This window comes from Chelonia mydas, unplaced genomic scaffold (assembly GCF_015237465.2).
Source record: "Chelonia mydas isolate rCheMyd1 unplaced genomic scaffold, rCheMyd1.pri.v2 scaffold_83_arrow_ctg1, whole genome shotgun sequence".
NCBI lineage: Eukaryota > Metazoa > Chordata > Testudines > Cheloniidae > Chelonia > Chelonia mydas.
Window position 1 is genome coordinate 24,856 of NW_025111285.1, and position 27,628 is coordinate 52,483.

The 27,628-nt window shown below is 66.9% G+C and overlaps 1 protein-coding gene across 1 annotated transcript; it reads left to right on the forward strand.

Moving 5' to 3' along the window:
- Nucleotides 1–2,531: 2,531 nt before the first annotated feature.
- Nucleotides 2,532–27,628, forward strand: TRPM4 (transient receptor potential cation channel subfamily M member 4). Its single transcript, XM_037888869.2, has 25 exons — nt 2,532–2,905; nt 3,210–3,277; nt 3,697–3,874; nt 3,998–4,178; nt 5,256–5,422; nt 5,679–5,856; nt 6,595–6,659; nt 6,854–7,036; nt 8,300–8,399; nt 8,907–9,022; nt 9,337–9,666; nt 10,101–10,229; nt 10,484–10,613; nt 14,952–15,097; nt 15,478–15,590; nt 15,934–16,026; nt 18,356–18,715; nt 22,337–22,469; nt 23,180–23,354; nt 24,030–24,186; nt 24,798–24,976; nt 25,231–25,363; nt 25,618–25,690; nt 26,015–26,111; nt 26,564–27,628. Exons 1-25 carry the CDS (start codon nt 2,879–2,881, stop codon nt 26,566–26,568), a joined length of 3,516 nt encoding a protein of 1,171 aa, XP_037744797.1. The 5' UTR covers nt 2,532–2,878; the 3' UTR covers nt 26,569–27,628.

Sequence of the window (27,628 nt, forward strand, 5' to 3'; positions counted from 1 at the left end):
CGACGGTGCCCAGGGGCATCTTCTTCCTCATCGTCGTGGCGACGCGGCCCGGGGGTATCTGCCGCCTCATGGGGCGGCTGCTCCTCATCGCCGTGGTGATGGTGGCGGTCACCGTGGGGATGGGGCTGCCCCTGGGGTTCTACGTCGCCGTGGTGACGGTGGTGGCCAGGGCGAGGGGCCTCGTGGGGAGGCGGCTGCCCCTCAGCCTGCTGGGGGAGCGCCACGTCGCCGTGGCGACCATGGGGCTGCTCCTCCTCGCCGTGGTGATTGCCGTGGTGATGTAGCTGCTCCTGGGGCCCCCTGTCACCGGGGCCAGGGTTGTCAGGACGCCGCGGCTGCCCCTGGGCCTGCTGGGGGGGTTCCACGTCGCCGTGGCAATGGTGGCCAGGGCTAGGGTCGTCATGGCAATGCGGCTGCCCCTGGGCCTGCTGGGGGGGTTCCACGTCGCCGTGGTGATGGTTGCCGTGGGCCGCGGGGGGCTGCAGGGTGCAGAGCAGGCCCAGCAGGAGCCAGGCTGTGGGGGGGGCCATGGGGGCGCAGGACGGCGCTGAGCAGCATGGAGCCACGGATGCCCCGGGGTCCTCTGAGCGACGGCTGCAGCTGTCCAGCTTCCCCCCCCCGCCAATGGTGGCCTGGCCCGGCCCCCACAGGCCCCTCGTTGCCCTTATTCGAGATGTCCCCCTCCCCCTGAATGCCAGGGCAGGTTATAAATAGCAGCCCCCGCCCCGGCAGCTGGGTCACCCAGCTCGGGGTATGGGTCCTGTAGTGGGGGCAGGGCTGGGAGCCAGGACGCCTGGGTTCTCTCCTTGGCTCTCGGTGACCTGGGGCGTGGAGGGGGAGGGGAAAGAAATTGGTGGCTCGGTTTTAGCTCGACCCCCCCCGTTCCCCCCCCAATAGGGGGCAGCGGCATTCGGGGCAGGAATGTGCTGATGGGACCCGAGGAGGGCAGCGATGGGGGGGCGGGGGGGCTATAAATACCTGGCTGCCCGCAGCCCGGACGCTCACTGCTGGGCAAGGGGCCAAGTCGGGTGTCCCATTCCCAGCCATGGGCATCCATCCAGGGCGCTGGGCCAGCCGGGCACCGAACGCCCCACACACGACCCGTAGGGGACGGACCCCCCCTTCTTTCCCAGACCCCTCCCCCTCTAACCACTGGACCCCACTCTCCTCCCAGAGCCAGGGAGAGAACCCAGGAGTCTGGGCTCCCAGCCCCTCTGTTATGAAGCTCCTATGCAGGAGACAGCTGCTGGGGTGGGGGGACTTTAGGGGCCCCCACAGGCAGCCCCCCCACATAAATGCAATGTCCTGGGGGGGGGGGTGAGCCCGGCTTTGAGGGGACACACTAATGCAAACCACCCTCATGCTGCGGGGGAGGCAAACAGGGGTTTGGTGCCTGAGAGAGTGTGAGGCGGGGGCTTCCGTATCCCGGGGAGGGGGGGGGAAGGGCTTGGCTCAAAGGCATGTCCCCCCCCGGGATCGGTTCCCTCCCCACCCCTTCCGGGCTGGATAGAGGGTGCGGTACGGATACACCTGATGATTGCTCAGGGCGTCCTGGCTGTGAACTCTGCCCCAGGGTAGGGCCCCCTACCAAGGAGGCCTGAGCTGGCCCTGCCCCAGTGCAGGGGAGCGGGGGGAGGCCTCCAGATTGAACAATCCATCCACCGCCCCCATCCCCGTGATGAAGCGGGACTGTTCTTAATGTTTCCTCTGAATATAGTGGGGGTGCCTCAGTTTCCCCTATGCAGTTCTTAAGTATCTAGGTGGTGGGATAAGGGTGTATGATCGTTGCAGTTGTCATGGGGTCCCTGGGCGATGCTCTGGATCTGCTCCCCACGAAGCCAGGCAGGACTCTGGGGGAGTCTCCTCTCCGGGAGCAGCCTGTCTGCAGGACACACAGCTCCTCCAGCTCCACCTTCCTGGGGCCTGCCCGGAGCCTCCAGCCTCCCCTGCCCCTCCGGGCACTTTCCCCAGTGAGTCCACCAGGTGGGCTCCTGGGGGGGCCAGAGGGTCCTGCCCCCCAACTCCGCAGTCAGACGTGACTCTCAGCCAGCCAGTAACACAGAGGTTTATTAGACAACAGGAACATGGTCTAACGCAGAGCTTGTAGGTGCAGAGAACAGGACCCCTCAGCCGGGTCCATTTTGGGGGGCAGGGAGCCAGACAACCACATCTGCCCTTCACTCCATGTCCCCAGCCAGCCCCAAACTGACACTCCCTCCAGCCCCCACCCCCACCCCACCCCCACCCCCGGCCCAGGCTTTGTCCCTTTCACGGGCCAGGAGGGCACCGGATTCCTTTGTTCTCCAACCCTTTAGCTCTCACCTTGCACGGGGGGGGGGGAAGGGCCCAGGCCATCAGCTGCCAGGAAACAGGGTGTCGGCCATTCTCTGCGTCCAGACCCCTGCACACACCTGCCCTCTAGGGCTCTGCAAAGATCATACATCCTTATCCCACCCCCTAGAGACTTAAGAACTGCCTAGGGGAAACTGAGGCACCCCCACAATATTCAGAGGAAACATTAAGAACAGTCCCGCTTCATCACACACACACCCAACCCCCGGAGCTGAGATCAGAATCCAGTCCTGACTGCATTGCAAACAGGAGTGCCTCCGGACTGACCCTGGGCGCTGAGAACAGAACCTGACCCCGCTGCAGTCAGTGGTGACTCCAGATTGACTGGCAGCAGGGTGTTTCCTGCCTCCCCCTCCACACACACACGAGCGCGTGGGTGTCTCGATCTGGTCAGGCTGGTTTCTGGCTGGGTGGGGCCACAGCACCGGAGAGAGTTGGACTCACCTTTGCCAGGTGAGACGCTGGGTTCCCTGGGCTCCAGACGCTGCGGGCTCCGGATCTGACTGCCCCAGCCTAGCCTGGCACCATGGGCAGGGACAAACAGCGAGATCAGGTATGGGGCCCCTTGCCCCAGGGCTGTGACGGGCAGCATGGGGCATCCAGACACCGAGCTTCCTGGGCATAGGGTGCACCTGGGGGGCAGGAGACAGCGCCCCCTCTCTCCAGGGTGGGGGGGCTGTGAGGGGATTGGGGGGCTCTGAGGGTCCCCTCTCCAGGACTGGGGGGGCTCTGGGGATTGGGGGGCTCTGAGGGTCCCCTCTCCACGATTGGGAGGGCTCTGGGGATTGGGGCATTGGGGGGGTTCCTCTTTCTCAGACCCTGACCTGGCTCCTCCACACACCCCCCCCCCACTCCAGGCCTGGATCCCCAAACGCTTCAAGAAGAAAACCTGCACAACCTACATTGAGGATCCACAGGACACGGGGTGAGTGGGGTCCCCCCCATTGGGGATGCCCTGAGGCTGCTCCCCCAGTGCCCGGGGATCCGCCAGTGCCCTCCCTCCCGCACTGCAGGTATTATTGTCAAGTGCACGCCGGGGTGTCTCATCACATGCAGCAGCCCCCTGTTGACCCCTCTGCCCCCCAGTGACCCCTTCCTGCCCCCCAGTGTCCCAGTGATCCTGTCCCTGCCCCCCAACACCCCTGGTTCTCCTCTCAGTGCCCCCCAGGCTCCCCATGACCCCATCTCCTCCCCACCTCTACCAGTGTAGGCCCCTGTGACCCCCCTTCCCCACAGTGACCCCCTGCTCCCTCCCGTGTCCCAGTGACCCTGTCCCTGCCCCCCTGCACCATGCTTTCCCAGTGCCACCCCTCAGCCCCCCCATGACCCCCGTCTCGTCCCCAGCACCCCCCCTCGGTGCCAGTGCGGGAGCCCCCGGGCCGAGCACGTCTCTGTGGCCGTGGAAGACGCCTTCGGCACGGCCATCGTCAGCAAATGGGACTCCGCCCAGCACACCACGGAGGGGCCCACGGACGCCTTTGGGGAGCTGGAGTTCATGGGGGCCGGTGGCAAATCCAGCAAGGTGAGGGGCTGCGGGGCGGGAGTGAGGGGCACCGGCAGTGCTGGAGGGGGAGGGGGGGAACCTGGGGCTGCGGGGCGAGAGTGAGGGGCACCGCCTGATCAGTTCCTCACTGCCCCCGGCCAGTTCATTCGCCTGTCGGACTCCTCGGACCCTGCGCTCGCCTACAACCTGGTGACCGAACACTGGAAAACCTCCCCTCCCAACCTCGTGGTGTCAGTTGTCGGGGGTGACGGGGAGGCCCCCGTCCGGGCCTGGCTCCGGGACCTGCTGCGTAAGGGGCTGGTGAAGGCGGCACAAAGCACAGGTGGGCCCCCCCGCCCTCTCTCGGGCCAAGCAGCGGTGGAAAGCTGGGCGTGCAACGCACTCGTGCGTGCAAATGCTGGCGCGCTCTGTGCAAACGCCAGTGTGCTCCGTGCAAACACTGCCATGTGCGTGCAAATGCTGGCACGCTTTGTGCAAATGCCAGTGTGCGCGGTGCAAACTGCCATGTGCGTGCAAATGCTGGCACGCTCTGTGCAAACGCCAGTGTGCTCCGTGCAAACACTGCCATGTGCGTGCAAATGCCGGTGCGCTCTGTGCAAACGCCAGTGTGCTCCGTGCAAACACTGCCATGTGCGTGCAAATGCTGGCACGCTTTGTGCAAACGCCAGTGTGCGCGGTGCAAACTGCCATGTGCGTGCAAATGCTGGCACGCTCTGTGCAAACGCCAGTGTGCTCCGTGCAAACACTGCCACGTGCGTGCAAATGCCGGTGCGCTCTGTGCAAACGCCAGTGTGCTCCGTGCAAACACTGCCATGTGCGTGCAAATGCCGGTGCGCTCTGTGCAAACGCCAATGTGCTCCGTGCAAACACTGCCATGCTCCGTGCAAATGCTGGTGCGCTCTGTGCAAACGCCAGTGTGCTCCGTGCAAACACTGCCACGTGCGTGTAAATGCTGGCACGCTCTGTGCAAACGCCAGTGTGCTCCGTGCAAACACTGCCATGCTCTGTGCAAATGCCGGTGCGCTCTGTGCTCTCACACGTGTGGGTGCAAAAGGGCACGCCCTGTCCCACTGGCGGGGAAGCCCTGCCACATGCTCCGAGGCTGCTGCACCGCTGAATGTGTGGACTCTGCGTGCCCAGCGAGACCCCCCGCGCACACGCGCTGCCCTGCACTGACACCCACACACAGATCCATGCTCGGCAGCCGGGTGCGACGTTGCGCCCCCAGGTGCACACACCCCCAGGCCTGAGGGATGGGTCAAGTCTGTGCCTGTGTCCCATTCAGGCTCTGGGTGTGACACAGCGGGGAGGGGAGATGGGGGTATGTGGGAGTGGGGGGGCACTGGGAGGGGTGTGTTACACTCTCAGCCAGTGCCACGCTCCCTGCCCACCCCCCCAGGTGCATGGATCATGACCGGGGGCCTGCAGGCCGGCATTGGGCGACATGTCGGGGAGGCCGTCCGGGACCATGCAACAGGCAGCACCAGCCCCTGCACCCGAGTGGTGGCCATGGGCATCGCGCCCTGGGGCGTCGTTGCTAACCGCAAGGCCCTCGTCAATCCCAAGGTACGGGTGGGGGGATCCTGGCAGCGGGGGGGGGGAGGGCGTGGGCCACTGGGGGCTCTCTGGGGGGGGCCTGGGGGAGCTCCAGTCTGGGTACCAGGGAGAGGTCTCTGTGGGGGATGGACTGGAGGCTGGCGGGGGGAAGGATCGAGCTGGGTGCTGGAGGGTCTTTGCGGGGGGGTCGGGTTGGGTGCTGGGGTGTCTCTCGGGGGGGTCCGGCCTGTCACCAAGCCCCCCCTCCCCCGCTCTCCCCCACCAGGGCTCGTTCCCCGCCCGCTACTGGTGGGTCCCCCCCGCGGGCACCGCCTGCCCCCTGGACAGTAACCACTCGCTCTTCTTCCTGGTGGACGACGGTTCCCGGGGGCGCCCCGGGGGCGAGAGCCGCTTCCGCGCCCACCTGGAGAAACACATCGCCCAGCAGAGGGTGGGCGCCAGGGGTGAGTACCCCCGCCCGGTTACCCTGGTTACCCCCGGCCCGGTTACCTCGCTTGCACCCAGCTTGGTTACCCTTGGCCTGGTTACCAGGGGGCCCGGTTACCACAGTCGCACCCCCCCGGCCCGGTTACCACGGTTACCCCGGGCCTGGTTACCACGGTCACATTCCCCTGGTCCGGTTACAACAGTTACCCCCAGCCCGATTACCATGGTCACAGCCCCCTGGTTACTCCCTGGCCAGGTTACCATGGTTACTCCCCCTCGCCAGGGTTAGCACGATTGTACACACACACTCACCCGGCGCCATGGCTACCACAGCTACACACGCACCACAGCCATGGTTACCAGGGTTAGTCGCCTTTCCTGAGCCCTTAACCACATCTGCCCTCCACCCCCCGTTACTCGCCCCCTAAGTTCTGAGTGCCCCGCCCCAGGCTGCCCCCCTTCCCTCCCCTGGGCGAGATCCCCTGAGCGGGTCGTGGTCTCCCCCACCCAGAGAGAACCCAGGCGTCCTGGTCCCAGGGGTGGGGAGAGAACCCAGGCGTCCTGGTCCCCGGGGGTGGGGAGAGAACCCAGGCGTCCTGGTCCCAGGGGTGGGGAGAGAACCCACAAGACCAGCCTGTGCCGACACACTAGTTTTTGGCTATTCCCTGGGGCCGGATCTGTCACCCGCCCCCTCCTGCCGCCCGCCCCCCCCCCCCCCCGGCACTGACAATCTCCCCCCGATCGCCGTCTTGCAGGAACTGGCAGCATCGAGATCCCCGTGCTGGTAATGGTCATCGGGGGCAACGCTTCCATGGTCACGGTAAGGGGAGGACTGGGGGGGGGGAATGGACACAGCCCCGGGGGACTGGGGGAGGGGAGGGGAATGGGGGGATGGAGGGGGAACAAGGGGAATGGGGGGGCAGGGTGTGGGAGAGGGACACGGGGGGGTGTTGATGGCTGTGGAGTGGGAGGGGGACACCCTGCCCCTCCGCTGACCCCCCTTCCCCCCTCCAGCGCGTGCGGGAGGCCGCTGAGGCGGACATCCCCTGCCTCCTGGTGGGGGGCTCCGGGGGTGCGGCCGACTGTCTGGCCCAGATCCTGCAGGACGTGCAGCCGGGCCAGGAGAGCCGGGTGCTGATCCAGGAGAAGCTGCAGGGACGCTTCCCGCCCGCCGACGTGCCAGGCCTGGCCGAGCAGGTACCACAGCCCCCCCGGGGACCCAGGCATCCGGGGGGGGGGGGGACTCAAGGGACTGACCCCTCAGCCCCGCCCTCAACGGGACCCAAGCACTCAGGGTGGAGCGGAGCCTGGCACTGCGGGGAGCGGGGGTTCATGGGGTGTCGGACCTTGTGACGAAGTGAAGATTTTCCCTTGATACGTTGTATGTGAGTCTCACTGTTTTGTGTGAATGCTGTGTGTGCCTCAGTTTCCCTGTGTATTGCGCCAGTGCCTGGGTGGTGGGAATAAGCAGGTGTGACTTACCTGGGGGCAGCTCCAGCTGCCTGCAGGGATGCTCTGGCTGCCCCTTTGTAAACGGAGACCCCGGAGGAGGATGCGACCAGGGGACTCTGGCCCGGGAAGTAAGACAGAGGCTGCAGGAGGAGCAACGGGCAGGGCAGAGGCCAGGCAGCTGGAAGCGAGTGAGTCTCGGCTGGCTGGATGGGCATGGGGAGGACCAGGAACACAGCGTAGGGCAGAGCTCTGCCCTCCCTCTGGTCTCCCTCTCCTTCCTGGTAGGGTGACCAGTTGTCCCCATTTTATAGGGACAGTCCTGATTATTGGGTCTTTTTCTTACATAGGCTCCCATTACCCCCCACCCCTGTCCTGATTTTTCACATTTGCTGTCTGGTCACCCTACTTCCAGGGCACAGAGTCACCTGGTCGCATCCCCTTCCGGGGTCTCCGGTTAGGAAGGGGACGGCCATAGCATCCCTGCAGGCAGCTGGAGCAGCCCCCGCAAAAGTCACACATGCTTATTCCCGCTACCCAGACACTGGTGTAATACACAGGGAAACTGAGGCACACATAGCATTCATGCAAAACAGACTCACATACAACGTAATGAGGGAAAATCTTCACTTCTTACAGACCTCCCCCCCCAGTGGAGTGGATCCTGGCGCTGTAGGGTGACGGGGTGTTGGACCTGCCCCCCCCTTCCCCGTGGAGCAGATCCTGACAATGTGGGGAGGGGCTGTGGGGGGGGGTCATGGGGTGTCAGACCTGCCCCTCAGGTGGAGCGGAGTCTGGCACTGTGGGGAAAGGGGTGCAGGGGTGCAGCGGGGTTATGGGGTGTCCAACCTGCCCCCCAAGGCAGAGCGGATCCTGGCGTTGTGGGGAGCGGGATGCAGGGGGGTCACGGGGAGTCAGACCTGCCCTCCAGGTGGAGTGGATCCTGATGCTGTGGGGAGAGGGGTGCAGGAGTTTGGGGGTGTCATGGGGTGTCGGACCTGCCCCCCCCAGGTGGAGGAGATCCTGGCGCGGCGGGACCTGGTCACTGTCTATTCGGACGAGGAGGGGCTGGAGGAGTTTGAGACGGTGCTGCTCAAAGCTCTGGTCAGAGGTGAGCCCCCCCCCAGCCCCCCACAGAGTCCCCCCCATGCTGCTCTTCCCCCTGGGATCTCCCCACCCACTAATTGGGGATTGGTCCTGCTTTGAGCAGGGGGTTGGACTAGATGACCTCCTGAGGTCCCTTCCAACCCTGATATTCTATGATTCTATGATTCCCCAGGGTATCCCGCACTTCCCCCGCTGCCACCTTCCCGCCCTCCCCACCTCTCGGAGTATTCATGGTTATGGGGCTGGCTGCACCCCACAGCAGCTGGGCCCAGCGACTGTCCTCCTGGTCTGGGGGAGGGGGAGCCCCCCAGATTGGCCCACCACAGCAGAGACCCCTGCCCGGATTCAGCGCGGCTCCGTGGCTCCCCACTGAGTCCCGTGTGGACACATTCAAGCTGCATTGACGCGGCTTGCCTTTGGGCTGAGCCCTCCCCATCCCCGCCAGGCTGCCAGGGTGGGGAAACTGAGTCACACAGCTACCACAGTCGTCCCGCCCCCTGCCCCTCCACAGGCGGCCACCTGACCGGTGAGGCCACCCAGTACCTGGACGAGCTGCGCCTGGCTGTGGCCTGGAACCGCGTGGACATCGCCCGCTCTGAGCTCTTCCGTGGAGACATCCAGTGGGAGGTGAGGGGGGGCGGGGCAATGGACCCTGAGGGAGGAGCTGGGAGGACCCTGGAGGAGGGGGATCCCAGAAGGGGGAGCTGGGGGCCCTCAGGGGAGCAGGGGGAGGGTTGACTCCGGGGGAGGAGCTGAGGGGGAGCTCTGGGGGGTAGGGGGAGGAGGGACCCCCATGGGGAGCTGAGAGGGGAGCTGGGGAGCCGGCACAGAGGTGGGGGGGACACTCTGGGGGGGGTGTCCAGGGTCCTTGGGGGCTCTTGGGGGGGGCTGGTGCTCACAGGGCAGGTGCTAACCTGGGTTCTCTCCCCCCCACCCCACAGCCCCCCCTGCTGGAGGAGCCCATGCGGGACGCGCTGCTGGGGGACCGCCCGGCCCTGGTGCGTCTGTTCGTGGAGAACGGGCTGGACCTGGGCAAGTTCCTGACCTGGGGGCGCCTGGAGGAGCTGTACCGGGGGGTCCCCGAGGCCTCACTGCTGCACCAGCTGCTGGCGCGGCGCCATGGGGGGCCCGAGCCCCCCCACTACCAGCTTGTGGAGCGCCCCCCCGACTGCCCCCTGACCCAGGTGGCCCGCCTGCTCCGCGAGCTGCTGGGCGACGTCTGCGCCCCCTTCTATGCCAGGCTGCACCCCCTGGACTCCAAGGGAGCTGGGGTATGTGAGGGGCCAAGGGGGGCAGGGACGTGGGAGGTGGGGAGCTTGGGGGGCCTGGGGTACATGGCCAAGGACATGGGAGGAGGGGGTGCACTGGGGGGCTGGCCGGGGGGGGCAAAGGGGGCAGGGATGCGAGAGGAGGGGGTGTACAGGGGGCCTGGTGTACCTGCAGGGACAAGAGGGCCGGGTTACTTGATGGGGGCAGGGTGGGGACCCAAGGAGGCTGAGGTATGCTGGGGGGCTGGGGTATGTGGGTGCAATAAGATGGGGGTCACAATGGGGCAGGGGTATGTCGGGGGGGCATAGGGAGCAGGAGGCTGGGGTGGGACCCTGAGGGTTGCAGGGGGAGGTGGGGGAAGATGGGGGGGCTGCCAGCAGGGGTCTCCTCATCCACGTGGCTCTGACCCTTCCCCCTTTTCTCCCCGCCCCCCCAGAAGAAGGGTCCCCTGCTGGATGGGGACCCCCTGTACCGTGACCAGTGCACCCGGAACCCCTGGACTGACCTCTTCATCTGGGCCGTGCTGCTCAATCGGGGCGAGATGGCCACGTACTGCTGGGAGATGGTGAGGGGGGCCCAGGGGGCGGGGAGCTGGGGGGTGGGGGGAGACCCCCGGGGGAAGGGGAGCTGGGGGGAGACCCGAGGGGATGCTGGGGGCAGTGGGAGACCCTCGGGGGAGTGGGAGTACCATGGGGGGGGTGCTGGGGGGAGTGGGAGACCCTCTGGGGGAGGTGGGAGTACCATGGGGGGGGCGCTGGCAGGGACGCAGATCCGGGGGTCGCCGGGGGGTGTCTCTCTCTGTAACCCTCTCCCCCGCAGGCCCCGGACGCGGTGGGGGGGGCGCTGGTGGGGACGCGGATCCTGCGGGAACTCTCCCACCTCGAATCGGATGCGCAGGAGGCCGTGGACATGAAGGAGCTGGCCATGAAATTCCAGACCCTGGCCATCGGTGAAGGCGGAGGAGACGGGGAGCAGGGCAGTGTGGGGGGTATGGGGGGGGGTGCAGGGGGCAGTATGGGCGGATGGGGGTGCAGGGGGCAGTATGGAGGTGATGGGGGGATGGGCGTGCAGGGGGCGGTATGGGGCATGCAGGGGCAGTACAGGGGTGCAGGGGGGGTGCAGGGGGCAGTATGGGCGGATGGGGGTGCAGGGGGCGGTATGGAGGTGATGGGGAGATGGGCGTGCAGGGGGCGGTATGGGGCATGCAGGGGCAGTACAGGGGTGCAGGGGGCAGTATGGGGGGTCCAGGGGGTGGTACAGGGGTGCAGAGGGCAGTACAGGGGTTCAGGGGGCAGTGCAGGGGGGTGCAGGGGGTGATGCAGGGGGCAGTATGGGCGGATGGGGGTGCAGGGGGCTGTATGGAGGTGATGGGGGGCTGGGCGTGCAGGGGGCGGTATGGGGCGTGCAGGGGCAGTACAGGGGTGCAGGGGGCAGTATGGGGGGGTCCAGAGGTGGTACAGGGGTTCAGGGGGCGGTATGCGGGGTGAAGGGGGATGGGCGTGCAGGGGGCAGTACGGGGATTCAGGGGGCAGTACAGGGGGGTGCAGGGGGTGGTACAGGGGTGCAGGGGGAGGTATGGGGGGCGAAGGGGGGATGGGCAGGCAGGGGGTGGTACAGGGGTGCAGGGGGCAGTATACGGGGTGAAGGGGGGATGGGCATGCAGGGGGCAGTACGGGGGTTCAGGGGCAGTACGGGGGGTGCAGGGGGTGGTACAGGGGTGCAGGGGGCGGTATGGGGGGTGAAGGGGGGATGGGCAGGCAGGAGGCAGTACGGGGGTTCAGGGGCAGTACGGGGGTGCAGGGGGTGGTACGGGGTGCAGGGGGAGGTATGGGGGGCGAAGGGGGGATGGGCAGGCAGGGGGTGATATGGGGGTGCAGGGGCCAGTACAGAGGGGTGCAGGGGGTGGTACAGGGGTGCAGGGGGAGGTATGGGGGGTGAAGGGGGGATGGGCAGGCAGGGGGTGATATGGGGGTTCAGGGGCAGTACGGGGGGTGCAGGGGGTGGTACAGGGGTGCAGGGGGCGGTATACGGGGTGAAGGGGGGATGGGCGTGCAGGGGGCAGTACGGGGGTTCAGGGGCAGTACGGGGGTGCAGGGGGTGGTACGGGGTGCAGGGGGAGGTATGCGGGGTGAAGGGGGATGGGCAGGCAGGGGGTGATATGGGGGTGCAGGGGGCAGTACAGAGGGGTTCAGGGGCAGTACTGGGGTGTAGGGGTGGTACAGGGGTGCAGGGGGAGGTATGGGGGGCGAAGGGGGGATGGGCAGGCAGGGGGTGATATGGGGGTGCAGGGGGCAGTACAGAGGGGTTCAGGGGGTGGTACAGGGGTGCAGGGGGCAGTATAGGGGGTGAAGGGGGGATGGGCGTGCAGGGGGCAGTACGGGGGTTCAGGGGCAGTACGGGGGTGCAGGGGTGGTACGGGGTGCAGGGGGAGGTATGGGGGGTGAAGGGGGGATGGGCAGGCAGGGGGTGATATGGGGGTGCAGGGGGCAGTACAGAGGGGTTCAGGGGGTGGTACAGGGGTGCAGGGGGCAGTATAGGGGGTGAAGGGGGGATGGGCGTGCAGGGGGCAGTACGGGGGTTCAGGGGCAGTACGGGGGTGCAGGGGGTGGTACGGGGTGCAGGGGGAGGTATGCGGGGTGAAGGGGGATGGGCGTGCAGGGGGCAGTACGGGGGTTCAGGGGCAGTACGGGGGGTGTAGGGGGTGGTACGGGGTGCAGGGGGAGGTATGGGGGGCGAAGGGGGGATGGGCAGGCAGGGGGTGATATGGGGGTGCAGGGGGCAGTACGGGGGGTGCAGGGGGTGGTACGGGGTGCAGGGGGAGGTATGCGGGGTGAAGGGGGATGGGCATGCAGAGGGTAGTATGGGGGTTCAGGGGCAGTACAGGGGTGCAGGGGGTGGTACGGGGTGCAGGGGGAGGTATGGGGGGCGAAGGGGGAATGGGCAGGCAGGGGGTGATATGGGGGTGCAGGGGGCAGTACAGGGGGTTCAGGGGTGATACAGGAGTGCAGGGGGAGGTATGGGGGGCGAAGGGGGGATGGGCAGGCAGGGGGTGATATGGGGGTTCAGGGGCAGTACGGGGGGTGCAGGGGGTGGTACAGGGGTGCAGGGGGAGGTATGGGGGGCGAAGGGGGGATGGGCAGGCAGGGGGTGATATGGGGGTGCAGGGGCCAGTACAGGGGGTTCAGGGGTGATACAGGAGTGCAGGGGGCGGTATGCGGGGTGAAGGGGGATGGGCGTGCAGGGGGCAGTACGGGGGTTCAGGGGCAGTACTGGGGTGTAGGGGTGGTACAGGGGTGCAGGGGGAGGTATGGGGGGCGAAGGGGGGATGGGCAGGCAGGGGGTGATATGGGGGTGCAGGGGGCAGTACAGAGGGGTTCAGGGGGTGGTACAGGGGTGCAGGGGGCGGTATACGGGGTGAAGGGGGGATGGGCGTGCAGGAGGCAGTACGGGGGTTCAGGGGCAGTACGGGGGGTGCAGGGGGTGGTACGGGGTGCAGGGGGAGGTATGGGGGGCGAAGGGGGGATGGGCAGGCAGGGGGTGATATGGGGGTGCAGGGGGCAGTACAGAGGGGTTCAGGGGGTGGTACAGGGGTGCAGGGGGCAGTATAGGGGGTGAAGGGGGGATGGGCGTGCAGGGGGCAGTACGGGGGTTCAGGGGCAGTACGGGGGGTGCAGGGGGTGGTACGGGGTGCAGGGGGAGGTATGGGGGGTGAAGGGGGGATGGGCAGGCAGGGGGTGATATGGGGGTGCAGGGGGCAGTACAGGGGGTTCAGGGGTGATACAGGAGTGCAGGGGGCGGTATGCGGGGTGAAGGGGGATGGGCGTGCAGGGGCAGTACGGGGGTTCAGGGGCAGTACGGGGTGCAGGGGGAGGTATGGGGGGTGAAGGGGGGATGGGCAGACAGGAGGCAGTACGGGGGTTCAGGGGCAGTACGGGGGTGCAGGGGGAGGTATGGGGGGCGAAGGGGGAATGGGCAGGCAGGGGGTGATATGGGGGTGCAGGGGGCAGTACAGGGGGTTCAGGGGTGATACAGGAGTGCAGGGGGCGGTATGCGGGGTGAAGGGGGATGGGCGTGCAGGGGGCAGTACGGGGGTTCAGGGGCAGTACGGGGGGTGCAGGGGGCAGTACGGGGGTGCAGGGGGAGGTATGGGGGGCGAAGGGGGGATGGGCAGGCAGGGGGTGATATGGGGGTGCAGGGGGCAGTACAGAGGGGTTCAGGGGTGATACAGGAGTGCAGGGGGCGGTATGCGGGGTGAAGGGGGATGGGCGTGCAGGGGGCAGTACGGGGGTTCAGGGGCAGTACGGGGGGTGTAGGGGGTGGTACAGGGGTGCAGGGGGAGGTATGGGGGGCGAAGGGGGGATGGGCAGGCAGGGGGTGATATGGTGGTGCAGGGGGCAGTACGGGGGTTCAGGGGCAGTACAGGGGGGTGCAGGGGGTGGTACAGGGGTGCAGGGGGCGGTATGCGGGGTGAAGGGGGGATGGGCGTGCAAGGGGCAGTACGGGGGTTCAGGGGCAGTACAGGGGGGTGCAGGGGGTGGTACAGGGGTGCAGGGGGAGGTATGGGGGGCGAAGGGGGGATGGGCAGGCAGGGGGTGATATGGGGGTGCAGGGGGCAGTACAGGGGGTTCAGGGGTGATACAGGAGTGCAGGGGGCGGTATGCGGGGTGAAGGGGGATGGGCGTGCAGGGGGCAGTACGGGGGTTCAGGGGCAGTACGGGGTGCAGGGGGAGGTATGGGGGGTGAAGGGGGGATGGGCAGGCAGGGGGTGATATGGGGGTGCAGGGGGCAGTACAGGGGGTTCAGGGGTGATACAGGAGTGCAGGGGGCGGTATGCGGGGTGAAGGGGGATGGGCATGCAGAGGGTAGTATGGGGGTTCAGGGGCAGTACGGGGGGTGCAGGGGGTGGTACAGGGGTGCAGGGGGAGGTATGGGGGGCGAAGGGGGGATGGGCAGGCAGGGGGCAGTACGGGGGTTCAGGGGCAGTACGGGGGGTGCAGGGGGTGGTACAGGGGTGCAGGGGGCGGTATAGGGGGTGAAGGGGGGATGGGTATGCAGGGGGCAGTACGGGGGTTCAGGGGCAGTACGGGGGGTGTAGGGGGTGGTACAGGGGTGCAGGGGGAGGTATGGGGGGCGAAGGGGGGATGGGCAGGCAGGGGGTGATATGGGGGTGCAGGGAGCAGTACAGGGGGTTCAGGGGGTGATACAGGAGTGCAGGGGGTGATACGGGGGTGCGAGGGGGGCTGGGAGGTCCCGGGGGTGTCACCATTGACCCCCCCCCATCCCCCAGGCGTGTTCGGCGAGTGCTATGGGAACAGCGAGTCTCGGGCCTCTCAGCTCCTCGTGCGTCGCTCCCACCTCTGGGGCGGCGCCACCTGCCTGCAGCTCGCCTGGCTGGCCGAGGCCCGGTGCTTCTTTGCCCACGACGGGGTGCAGGTACGGGGGGGCGGGTACAGGGACGGGGTGGGTATGGGAGGGCGGGTACAAGGCGGGTATAGGGGGTGGGTACAGGCGGGTGGGTACAAGGCAGGTGCAGGTACGGGGGGGCAGGTATGGGGGCGGGGCAGGTATGGGAGGGCAGGTACGAGGCAGGTATAGGGGGTGGGTACGGGGGGGTGGGTACAAGGCAGGTGCAGGTACGGGGGGGCTGGTATGGGGGCGGGGCAGGTATGGGAGGGCAGGTACAAGGCAGGTGTGGGTACGGGGGGTGCAGGTACAGGGGGAGGGGGAAGATTTGGAGAGGGGACCTGGAGGGTGGGTGGGTAAGAAGTGACCCCCACCCAGCGCTAACCTCCCCTCCCTCCTGCTGCCCGTAGGCGCTGCTGACCCAGAACTGGTGGGGCGAGATGGAAAGGTCCACGCCCGTCTGGAAACTCCTCCTCACCTTCTTCTGCCCCCCCCTCATCTTCACCAACCTCATCACCTTCAGGTGGGTGCTGGGGGGGCCCCGGGGAGGGGGTCAGCTACATAAGGGGGCACCATTGTGGGGAAGCTTGCAGCGCCGGGGTCCCTGGCTGGGGCATTGCTGTGGGGAAGCTTGCAGCGCCAGGGTCCCCGGCTAGGGGCACTGCTGTGGGGAAGCTTGCAGCGCCGGGGTCCCTGGCTGGGGCATTGCTGTGGGGAAGCTTGCAGCGCCAGGGTCCCCGGCTAGGGGCACTGCTGTGGGGAAGCTTGCAGCGCCGGGGTCCCCAGCTGGGGGCACTGCTGGGAGGAAGCTCGCAGCGCCGAGGACCCAAACTCAGTCTATCTCTCTCCCCACCCCCACCCCCCAGGGCGATGGAGGAGGATCTGCAGCAGGAGAAGCCCCACACCCTGGAGAACCTGGATGCCGACGGGAAATGCCCCGTGGAGGAGATCCTCACGGGGTAAGGGGGGCAGCCCGGGGGGGAGGGGGCTGGGGTGCCTCATACATTGGATCCCATGGTGCTGAGGGGTCCTGCCCTTGTCCCCTCCCAGATCAGAGCAGACCCGCTCCTGGTCTTACACTTCCACCAGCACACACCCAGGTCGGGACACACCCAGCTGCGGCTACACACACAGATGCTGCGATCAGGCTCAAAGTCCCCTCCCAGTTCCTGAGGCACCCCCCCGCCCCCTGGAGTGTAAACCCAAAGTGATCCCGTCTTGCACTGCACAGCGTAAGCTCCTGATATTCGCCCCCTCGCTTAATGTGGAGAGAGATATGGACAGCTTCCTGCCCCCTGTGATCATTTCCACACACTGGGTTTAGACAGAACAAAAACCGGTTTATTAACTACAAAAGATTCTAAGGGATAGGAAACAGATCAGAGCAGATTACGTAGCAAATAAACAAAACCGCAAACTGAGCTTAACACGCTAGATAGACAGGAGATGAATGAACAAATTCTCCCCTGGAGCGATAAACGGGCTGGCAGATTCTGATGGCACAAGCTGCCTTGGTTTCCCCAGGTTTTCATACACAGGCTAGAAATCCCTCTAGCCTGGGACCTGCACTTCCCCCAGTTCAGTCCTTGCCCCTCAGGTGTTTCCAGGTGTTGCAGGAAAAGTGAGGTCCCCCCGTGATGTCATTGTCCCCCTTTGATACCTTCTCCCCCCTTGCTGGAAAACTCTCTTGCTGTCAGCCGGGTCAAACAGTTCCCATTGTGTCGGAGAGGTTTCTAGCGTACCCAGTTCCTGGAGTGACCCTTGTGCGTGTGGCTTTTTCCTCAACGAGCCATTAGCATTGGTTGGCCTTTTTACCGGCATACCAGAAAGGAGGCTTGTGGGTGTCCCCAACCTCGCGACATGTTCCAGTAACACAGACACTTACTGTCACGGAGTGTGGGCGAGTCGGGGCCCTGCACCCCGCACTTCCTGCGATTCACCGTCACTCTCAGCCGGCCAGTAACACAGAAGGTTTATAAGCCGACAGGAACACAGCCCAAACCAGAGCTTGTAGGTGCAGAAAACAGGACCCCTCAGTCAGGTCCCAGCCAGCTCCAAACTGAAACTCCCTCCAGCCCCTCCTCGGGCCTTTGTCTCTCCCCGGGGCCAGGAGGCCACGGGATCTCTTTGTTCTCCAACACCTTCAGTTGGCACCTTACGGGGGCGGGGGCGGGGGCGGGCCAGGCCATGAGTTGCCAGGAGACAGGGTGTCGGCCATTCTTTGTGCAGATGGCATCACACCTGCCCTCTAGGGCTCTGCAATAATCACACACCCCTATCCCACCACCTAGATATGTAAGAACTGCATAGGGGAAACTGAGGCACCCACGCAGTATTCAGAGAAAACATTAAGAACATTCCCACTTCGCAAACTTCATAACTTCTCATGCGACAGCTGCACACACCACACAGCGATATTAGTGTCCAGCAGATCGAGACTTTTCGAATGATACCTTACAAGGCAGATTTGGCACAAAACACATCCTCATTCCATGGCTGTGGCGGATTTTGGGGTGCCAGGGTGTGACGGAGCAGGGAGTGGGGCCGATTGACCTGGGAATGTTGTGGGGGAGTTTTACTGGGGATAGCAGGGGGAGCTTCACTGGAGGGATGATACCTGAGCATGTAACCTGAGCCAGGAGTGGGGGTTGGGGCCAGGTGACACCTTTTGCCCGGGAAGCAACTGGTCCTGCTTTGAGCAGGGGGTTGGACTAGATACCTCCTGAGGTCCCTTCCAACCCTGATCTTCCATGATTCTATGAAAGGCTGGAGGAGGAGCCGGGGGGAGGCTGGGGGAGTTGGCTGGAGGGGGTCTTGAGTTGGGAGTGGACAGGGGAAACGGAGGGAACCCCAAGGCTGGGGTCTAAGCTCCCTGCCCCCTAGAAGGACCTATCTGAGGGGTCCCGGTTGTACCAACAAGCTCTGTTTGGGACCGTGTTCCTGTCGTCCAATAAACCTTCCAGTTTACTGGCTGGCTGAGAGTCACGGTGAATCGCAGGAAGAGGGGGGGTGCAGGGCCCTGACTCCCCCACACTTCGTGACACAGGGTGTCACCCCCCCATGCTGAGATCTGACCCCCCCCCACCCTGCAGCTCAGAGACCTCCCCATGGCTGAATCCCCGATGCTGAGATCTAACCACCCCTGCAAGCCAGAGCCCCCCCCATGGCCATGGCCCCCCCATGCTGAGATCTGACCCCCCCCCACAAGGCAGAGCCCCGCCATGCTCAGATCTGACCCCCCACAAGCCAGAGCCCCGCCATGCTGAGATCTGACCCCGCTCCCGGCAGGTCGGCGTCCTCGCTGAGCTCCCCCCGGCGGCCGGGCTGGGCCTGGCTCTGGTGCTGGCGCCGGTTCTGGGGGGCGCCGGTGACAGCCTTCCTGGGCAACGTGGTGATGTACCTGCTGTTCCTGCTGCTCTTCTCCTACGTGCTGCTGCTGGACTTCCCGCGCCCCCCGCCCGAAGGCCCCCACGCCGCCGAGGTCCTGCTCTACGCCTGGGTCTTCACCCTGCTGTGCGAGGAGCTGCGCCAGGGCTGCTTCACCGGGAGCCGGCCGCTGGCCCAGCGCGCCCGCGCCTACCTGCAGGACCCCTGGAACCAGTTCGACCTCACCGCCCTGGGGCTCTTCCTGCTGGGGGCCGTCTGCCGGTGAGACCCCAGCGGGCCTGGGCGAAGCCCCCAGCCACCCGTCCCCCGTCCCCCCATGCCCCCTGCCTGGGCACGGTGCCCCCAGCCCTTGGCAACCCCAGCCTCCCATCTCCCCATCCCCCTGCCTGGGCATGGTGCCTCCAGCCCCTGGCACCCGCAGCCTCCCATCTCCCCATGCCCCTGCCTGGGCACGGTGCCCCCAGCCCCTGGCACCTGCAGCCTCCCGTCCCCTCCTCGCTCAGCACCCCCATGGCCCTGGCACCCGCAGCCTCCCATCTCCCCATCCCCCTGCCTGGGCATGTGCCCCCAGCCCCTGGCACCCGCAGCCTCCCATCTCCCCATGCCCCTGCCTGGGCACGGTGCCCCCAGCCCTTGGCAACCCCAGCCTCCCATCTCCCCATCCCCCTGCCTGGGCATGGTGCCTCCAGCCCCTGGCACCCGCAGCCTCGCATCTCCCCATGCCCCTGCCTGGGCATGATGCCCCCAGCCCCTAGCACCTGCAGCCTCCCGTCCCCTCCTCGCTCAGCACCCCCATGGCCCTGGCACCCGCAGCCTCCCATCTCCCCATCCCCCTGCCTGGGCATGTGCCCCCAGCCCTTGGCACCCGCAGCCTCCCATCTCCCCATCCCCCTGCTTGGGCATGGTGCCCCCAGCCCTTGGCACCCGCAGTCTCCCATCTCCCCATCCCCCTGCCTGGGGACGGTGCTCCCAGCCCTTGGCACCCGCAGCCTCCCATCTCCCCATCCCCCTGCCTGGGCATGGTGCCCCCAGCCCCTGGCACCTGCAGCCTCCCGTCCCCTCCTCGCTCAGCACCCCCATGGCCCTGGCACCCGCAGCCTCCCATCTCCCCATCCCCCTGCCTGGGCATGTGCCCCCAGCCCTTGGCACCTGCAGCCTCCCATCTCCCCATCCCCCTGCCTGGGCATGTGCCCCCAGCCCTTGGCACCCGCAGCCTCCCATCTCCCCATCCCCCTGCCTGGGCATGGTGCCCCCAGCCCCTGGCACCCACAGCCTCCCATCTCCCCATGCCCCTGCCTGGGCATGTGCCCCCAGCCCTTGGCACCCGCAGCCTCCCATCTCCCCATCCCCCTGCTTGGGCATGGTGCCCCCAGCCCTTGGCACCCGCAGTCTCCCTTCTCCCCATCCCCCTGCCTGGGGACGGTGCTCCCAGCCCTTGGCACCCACAGCCTCCCATCTCCCCATCCCCCTGCCTGGGCATGGTGCCCCCAGCCCCTGGCACCCGCAGCCTCCCTGCCCCCCCTCGCTCAGCACCCCCATGGGCCTGGCACCTGCAGCCTCCCATCCCCCCATCGCTCAGCACCCCCACCCTCAGCCTCCCATCTCCTCATCCCCCTGCCTGGGCATGGTGCCCCCTACCCCTGGCACCCGCAGTCTCCCATCTCCCCATCCCCCTTCCTGGGTATGGTGCCCCCTACCCCTGGCACCTGCAGTCTCCCATCTCCCCATCCCCCTGCCTGGGCATGATGCCCCCTACCCTGGCACCCACAGCCTCCCATCTCCCCATCCCCCTGCCTGGGCATGGTGCCCCCTACCCCTGGCACCCGCAGTCTCCCATATCCCCATCCCCCTGCCTGGGCACGGTGCCTCCAGCCCCTGGCACCCGCAGCCTCCCATCTCCCCATCCCCCTGCCTGGGCACGGTGCCTCCAGCCCTTGGCACCCGCAGCCTCCCATCTCCCCATCGCTCAGCACCCCCACCCTCAGCCTCCCATCTCCTCATCCCCCTGCCTGGGCATGGTGCCCCCTACCCCTGGCACCCACAGTCTCCCATCTCCCCATCCCCCTGCCTGGGCATGATGCCCCCTACCCTGGCACCCACAGCCTCCCATCTCCCCATCCCCCTGTCTGGGCATGGTGCCCCCTACCCCTGGCACCCGCAGTCTTCCATATCCCCATCCCCCTGCCTGGGCACGGTGCCTCCAGCCCCTGGCACCCGCAGCCTCCCATCTCCCCATCGCTCAGCACCCCCACCCTCAGCCTCCCATCTCCTCATCCCCCTGCCTGGGCATGGTGCCCCCTACCCCTGGCACCCGCAGTCTTCCATATCCCCATCCCCCTGCCTGGGCACGGTGCCTCCAGCCCCTGGCACCCGCAGCCTCCCATCTCCCCATCGCTCAGCACCCCCACCCTCAGCCTCCCATCTCCCCATCCCCCTGCCTGGGCATGGTGCCCCCAGCCCTTGGCACCCGCAGCCTCCCGTCTCCCCATCCCCCTGCCTGGGCACGGTGCCTCCAGCCCTTGGCACCCGCAGCCTCCCATCTCCCCATCGCTCAGCACCCCCACCCTCAGCCTCCCATCTCCTCATCCCCCTGCCTGGGCATGGTGCCCCCTACCCCTGGCACCCGCAGTCTCCCGTCTCCCCATCCCCCTGCCTGGGCATGATGCCCCCTACCCTGGCACCCACAGCCTCCCATCTCCCCATCCCCCTGCCTGGGCATGTTGCCCCCTACCCCTGGCACCCGCAGTCTCCCATATCCCCATCCCCCTGCATGGGCATGTGCCCCCAGCCCTTGGCACCCGCAGCCTCCCATCTCCCCATCCCCCTGCCTGGGCACGGTGCCCCCAGCCCTTGGCACCCGCAGTCTCCCATATCCCCATCCCCCTGCATGGGCACGGTGCCCCCAGCCCTTGGCACCCGCAGCCTCCCATCTCCCCATCCCCCTGCCTGGGCATGGAGCCCCCAGCCCCTGGCACCCGCAGCCTCCCGGCCCCCCCTCGCTCAGCATCCCCATGGGCCTAGCACCCGCAGCCTCCCATCCCCCCATCGCTCAGCACCCCCACCCTCAGCCTCCCATCTCCTCATCCCCCTGCCTGGGCATGGTGCCCCCTACCCCTGGCACCCGCAGTCTCCCATCTCCCCATCCCCCTTCCTGGGCATGGTGCCCCCTACCCCTGGCACCCGCAGTCTCCCATCTCCCCATCCCCCTGCCTGGGCATGATGCCCCCTACCCTGGCACCCACAGCCTCCCATCTCCCCATCCCCATGCCTGGGCATGGTGCCCCCTACCCCTGGCACCCGCAGTCTCCCATCTCCCCATCCCCCTGCCTGGGCACGGTGCCTCCAGCCCCTGGCACCCGCAACCTCCCATCTCCCCATCCCCCTGCCTGGGCATGGTGCCCCCAGCCCTTGGCACCCGCAGCCTCCCGTCTCCCCATCCCCCTGCCTGGGCACGGAGCCTCCAGCCCCTGGCACCCGCAGTCTCCCTTCTCCCCATCCCCCTGCCTGGGCATGGTGCCCCCAGCCCTTGGCACCCGCAGCCTCCCGTCTCCCCATCCCCCTGCCTGGGCACGGTGCCTCCAGCCCCTGGCACCCGCAGTCTCCCATCCCTGCCCAGGCATGGTGCCGCCCCCCCACCCCTGTTGCCCCCATCCCACCAGCCATGGCTCCGTACCTGCCCCCCCGGCACAGAGTCACACCGCACGGCCCCAGCTGTGAGCGGGGAGGGTGTTGGGGTCCCCCTGACCCATCCCCCACCTCAGCCCAGAATCACCCCCCGACTGAGCTGGGGTCCCTGGCTGTGGTTTGGGGAGGGGATTGGGGGCAGCTCCCCGCTGTGCTGGGGAGGTTGGGCCCCGGCTCACCCCCCTTCCCCCGCCACAGGATGTTTCAAGGCACCTACCCGTTGGGGCGCACCGTGCTCTGCCTGGACTTCATGGTCTTCACCCTACGTCTCATCCACATCTTCGCCGTCAACAAACAGCTGGGCCCCAAGATGATCATCGCGGGCAAGATGGTGAGCGGGGGATCGAAGGGGCTGAGGGATGGACGGAAAAGGGGGGGCAGGGTAGGAAGGGGCGTGGAGGTGGGGTTTGGGGGGATTCTTGTGTTGAGGGGGGCAGTGGAGGGCTCTGGCCAGGAAGGGGATATGGGGGGGGCTCATGGGGGTTATGGGGGCAGTGGAGGGGCTCTGGCCAGGAGGGGGATGTGGGGGCCCCAGGGTGGGTTGTGGGGGGGCAGTGCAGGGGCTCTGACCAGGAGGGGGATGTGGGGGCCCCAGGGAGGGTTGTGGGGGGCAGTGCAGGGGCTCTGACCAGGAGGGGGATGTGGGGGGCAGTGGGGGTCTGACCAGGAGGGGGATGTGGGGGCCCCATGGGGGTTATGGGGGCAGTAACAGAGCTGACCAGGAGGGGGTTGTGGGGGGCAGTGCAGGGGCTCTGACCAGGAGGGGGATGTGGGGGGCAGTGGGGGTCTGACCAGGAGGGGGAGGTGGGGGCCTCGTGGGGGTTATGGAGAGCAGTGAGGGATCTGACCAGGAGGGGGATGTGGGGGCCCCATGGGGATTATGGGGGCAGTGAGGGATCTGACCAGGAGGGGGATGTGGGGGGCAGTGGGGGGGTCTGACCAGGAAGGGGATGTGGGAGTTGTGGGGGGGTCTGACCAGGTGGGGGCCAGTGGAGGGTTGGGGGGGGACCCATCCCAGGTGCTCATGCTCCCCCCCAACAGATGAAGGACGTCTTCCTCTTCCTCTTCTTCCTGGCCGTCTGGCTGGTGGCCTACGGGGTGACGACCGAGGGGCTGCTGCACCCCAGTGACAAGCGCCTGGCCTGGATCTTCCGCCGTGTCTTCTACCGGCCTTACCTGCAGATCTTCGGCCAGATCCCGCTCAACGAGATCGATGGTGCGGGGCACGGCTGCCCCCAGCCCCAGGGCGGGGACTGGCTGGCTCAGGGGGGGCGGGGAATGGGGCGCGGGGCCTGTTCCCTCTGGGGGGCGCCGGCTCCCATCTGGTCCCGGGGCGGGGACTGGCTGGCTCAGGGGCGGCGAATGGGGTGAGCAGCCTGTCCCCTCTAGGGGGCGCCGGCTCCCCCCAGCCCCAGGGCGGGGACTGGCTGGCTCAGGGGGCGGGGAGTGGGGCCCGGGGCCTTTCCCCTCTAGGGGGCGCCGGCTCCCATCTGGTCCAGGGGCAGGGACTGGCTGGCTCAGGGGGGCGGGGAATGGGGCCCGGGGCCTGTCCCCTCTGGGGGGCGCCGGCTCCCCCCAGCCCCAGGGCAGGGACTGGCTGGCTCAGGGAGGCGGGGAATGGGGCCCGGGGCCTGTCCCCTCTAGGGGGCGCCATCTCCCATCTGGTCCCGGGGCGGGGACTGGCTGGCTCAGGGGGCGGGGAGTGGGGCCCGGGGCCTGTCCCCTCTAGGGGGCGCCATCTCCCATCTGGTCCCGGGGCGGGGACTGGCTGCCTCAGGGGGCGGGGAGTGGGGCCCGGGGCCTGTCCCCTCTAGGGGGCGCCGGCTCCCCTCTGGTCCCGGGGCGGGGGATGGGCTGGCTCACAGATCTCAACCCCCCCCACCCCCTGCAGCGCAGATCGCGGCGTCGAACTGCACGGACGACTCGGGGGCGAAGGAGGGCACGCCCTGCATGAACACTTACGCCAACTGGCTGGTGCTGGTTCTCCTCGTCATCTTCCTCCTCGTCGCCAACATCCTGCTCCTCAACCTGCTCATCGCCATGTTCAGGTACCACCCGGGGGTGCGCAGTGAGTTGGGGAGTGTCCGAGGGGCAGGGTGCAGTGGGGCACGTGTGTGCAAGGGGTCAAGCGAATGAGTGCGTGTGGCGAGCATGGAGGGTGCCGGGCACTAGTGCAAGGAGAATGCGTGAATAGTGAGTTGACATGCCAGTGCACTAGAATGTGTGGATGGAGAGTTGAGGAGTGTGCAAGGCCCCAGGGCACAAGTGAGGGTGGAGGGTGAGCTGACAAGCATGCAAGGCCTGGTGCACGAGCATGTGCAGAAAGTGAGCTGACAATTGTGCAAGGCCCCCGTGCACTGGTGTGGGTGGACGGTGAGCTGCCGCGTGTGCCAGGCCCTGGAGCACCGGCACGGACAAAGGGTGAGCTGATGAGCGTGCAAGCCCTGGTGCACTAGCATGTGCATAGGACACACTGACAATTGTGCGAGGTGCCAATGCACACGCATGTGCAGAGGCAGAGCTGACCAGCGCGAGGCCCCAGTGCACTAGCAGATGCAGAGGGCGAGTTGATGAGCGTGCGAGGGCCTGGTGGGGGCAGCCTAGTGTCCCTTTGCCCCTCCCCCCGCCCGTCTGACATCCCCCTCCCCCCACCCCCCAGTTACACCTTTGCCAAGGTGCAGGGCAACAGCGACACCTACTGGAAGTCGCAGCGTTACAGCCTGATCCTGGAGTATCACAACCGGCCGGCCCTGGCCCCCCCCTTCATCATCATCAGCCACCTGCGCCAGCTGCTGCGCCACCGGGCCCGGGGGGGCTCTGCCAAGAGCCGCCACTTCGGTGAGTGGCTGGGGGGGGGGGCTCCTAGCAGGGGTGGGGCAGGACCAGGGGCAGTGCTCTGGGGGCAGGGACAAGGGTTTGGAGGGAGGGGGCAGTGCTGGGAGGGGTGGGGGGGGCAGATCTGAGGGTCGCTCTGCCGGTCTTTCGGGGGGCTGGGGTCACCAAGTTGATGTGGGGCTGGAGCTGGCCCCCGCCTGCTTTTCATGTGTCTGCCTCCCCCTCCCCCCATCCCGCCCGGACGCCTGGGTCCCCAGCGCGGGACCTGTCCCCGGAGCAGGACGCCCAGCTGCTCACCTGGGAGGCCGTGCAGAAGGAGAATTACCTGGTAGCCCTGGGCCGCCAGAAACGGGACAGCGACACCGAGCGGCTCCGGCGGACGTCTCAGAAGTGAGGGGGGCCGGGGGGGGGCCTGGAGATGAGGGGTGTATGGGGGTGCAGGGAGGAAGGGGCAGGGTGAGTATGGGGGGTCAGGGGTGCATTGAGCAGCTGGGGTGTGTGCGGTTGGGGGTTCAGGGAGGGAACGGTGAATCTGGGGCTGGGGTGAGTATGGGGGGGAGAGCATTGGAGGTGGGGGTCACCTGGAGATCCGGGGGAGAATCGGAGGGCCCCCCAAGTGACCCCCCGTCTCCTCCCCCATGCAGGGTCGACCAGGCCTTGAAGCAATTGGCTGAGGTCCGGGAGCAGGAGCGACGGCTCAAGACCCTGGAGACCCAGGTACGGGGTTGGGGGACACGTGGGGTACAAAGACAGGGGGATCTTCGGGGGGATAACTGAGATGGGGTGGGGGAATAAGGAGAGGTCGTGTGGGGGGTCAGGAGGGGCAAAGGGGGTGGCAGAGGGGGCCAGAGTGGTCTGGAGGAAGAGGGGGGACGGCTGAGGTGGGGGAGTCAGGAGGGGTCATGTGGGGGGTCAGGAGGGGCAATGGGGGCAGCAGAGGGGGGCTGAGGGGTCCGGGGGAAGGGGGGGACAGCTGAGGTGGGGGGGATCCTGGGGTGAGGGGCTGCAGGGTCCTCAGCACCTGCCCCACTCCTCCCCCAGATGGAGAAGTGCACCAGCGCCCTCTACTGGATGGTGGACACCCTGGCTCAGAGCGACCTGGGGAAGAACCGCCCTGCCCCCCCCACACTCAAAACAGGTGAGTGACCCCCCCCATCCACACCCCTGCCCTTCTATCCCACCCAGTGCCCCCTGCCCCCCAGCACTAACCACCCCCCATTGCCCTGAGCTCCACCTATAGGGTGCCCCCTCCCTCCCCCCTGCACTGCCCCCACTCTCCCCATGGGAACCCCCTTCCCTTGATCCCCAGTTGCTCCTCCCGCCCCCAATAGTCCCTATGGGACCCCTCCCCCGATGCTGGAGCATGGCCCCACAGCTGTCCTCCCCCCTGCATGGAGTTCCCGGATCCCACCCCCTCCGCCCCCAAGAAACAGGCCAGAGCCAACTAGGGAGGGTGGAGTAATGAAGGAGTTTATTCCCCACCACACACAGTGGGGCTGGCTGGTGGCTGTGGGGGGGCTGCACGCCCCCCCCGCCCCGGCTTGCCCTGGTATTACAGCTGCCTGTCCTGAATCTGTCTGTTTCCCCCAGACTGACCCCCCGACCCCAGCGAGTGAGGACATCAGCTGCGGAGAATGGACACCCAGCTGCGACCCCAGGTGTCCGGGCACCATGGACTCCCCTCCTCCCCCCCGCCACTGTGAACCCAGGCAGCTGGGCACCACGGACTGTTCTGGGGGGCTGGAGTTCAGGAGACCCCTGCTGTGAACCCAGGTGTCCGGATGCCACAGACTCTTGGGGGGAGGTGGGGAAGGAAGAGAAATCTCAGGGCACCCCCCAGCGGGTCCCCCTGTGACAAAGCGGGGTTTTATTCATCTTGTTATGTTGCATGTGAGTTTTAGTGTCCTACACTAATATTGTGTGTGCCTCAGTTTCCCTGTGTGCTGCACCAGTGGATCGGTGGTGGGAATAGGGGTGTGGGACTTTGGCTGAGACCCTCGGGGGCAGGTGAGGTGGCTCCGGTGCCCTTCATAACCTGAGACCCAGGAGGGGACTGCGACCAGGTGACTCTTTGCCTGGGAAGCGAGACAAGGACAAGGAGGAAGAGCAACGGGGGCGGGGGTGTCGGAGGTCAGGTCACTGGAAGCCTGCTTGGGGGTGGGGGGGCTGTGTAGCAGGGCGGGGCGCTGTGACGAAGTGGGACTGTTCTTAATGGTTCCTCTGAATAGTGTGGGGGTGCCTCAGTTTCCCCTAAACAGTTCTTAAGTCTCTAGGTGGTGGGGTAAGGGTGTATGATTGTTGCAGAGCCCTAAGGGGTGTGCAGGGGTCTGGACACAGAGAAGGGCCGACACCCTGTTTCCTGGCAACTGATGGCCTGGGCCCTTCCCCCCTGCAAGGTGAGAGCTAAAGGGTTGGAGAACAAAGGAATCCGGTGACCTCCTGGCCCGGGAAAGGGACAAAGCCCAGGGGAGGGGGTTGGGGGGCTGAAGGGAGTTTCAGTTTGGGGCTGGCTGGACACATGGAGTGAAGTGCAGACGTGGTTGTCTGGCTCACTGCTCCCCAAAATGGACCCAGCTGAGGGGTCCGGTTCTCTGCACCTGCAAGCTCTGTGTTAGACCATGTCCCTGTCGTCTAATAAACCATCTGTTTTACTGG

What these genes read in the sequence shown, in the direction of transcription:
- TRPM4 (XM_037888869.2), top strand. Translation starts at nt 2,879, where the DNA reads ATGGGCAGGGACAAACAGCGAGATCAG. An exon ending in ACCAACCTCATCACCTTCAG is followed by an intron (nt 15,591 to 15,933) that starts GTGGGTGCTGGG and finishes CCCACCCCCCAG; the next exon opens with GGCGATGGAGGAGGATCTGC. An exon ending in CTCCGGCGGACGTCTCAGAA is followed by an intron (nt 25,364 to 25,617) that starts GTGAGGGGGGCC and finishes TCCCCCATGCAG; the next exon opens with GGTCGACCAGGCCTTGAAGC.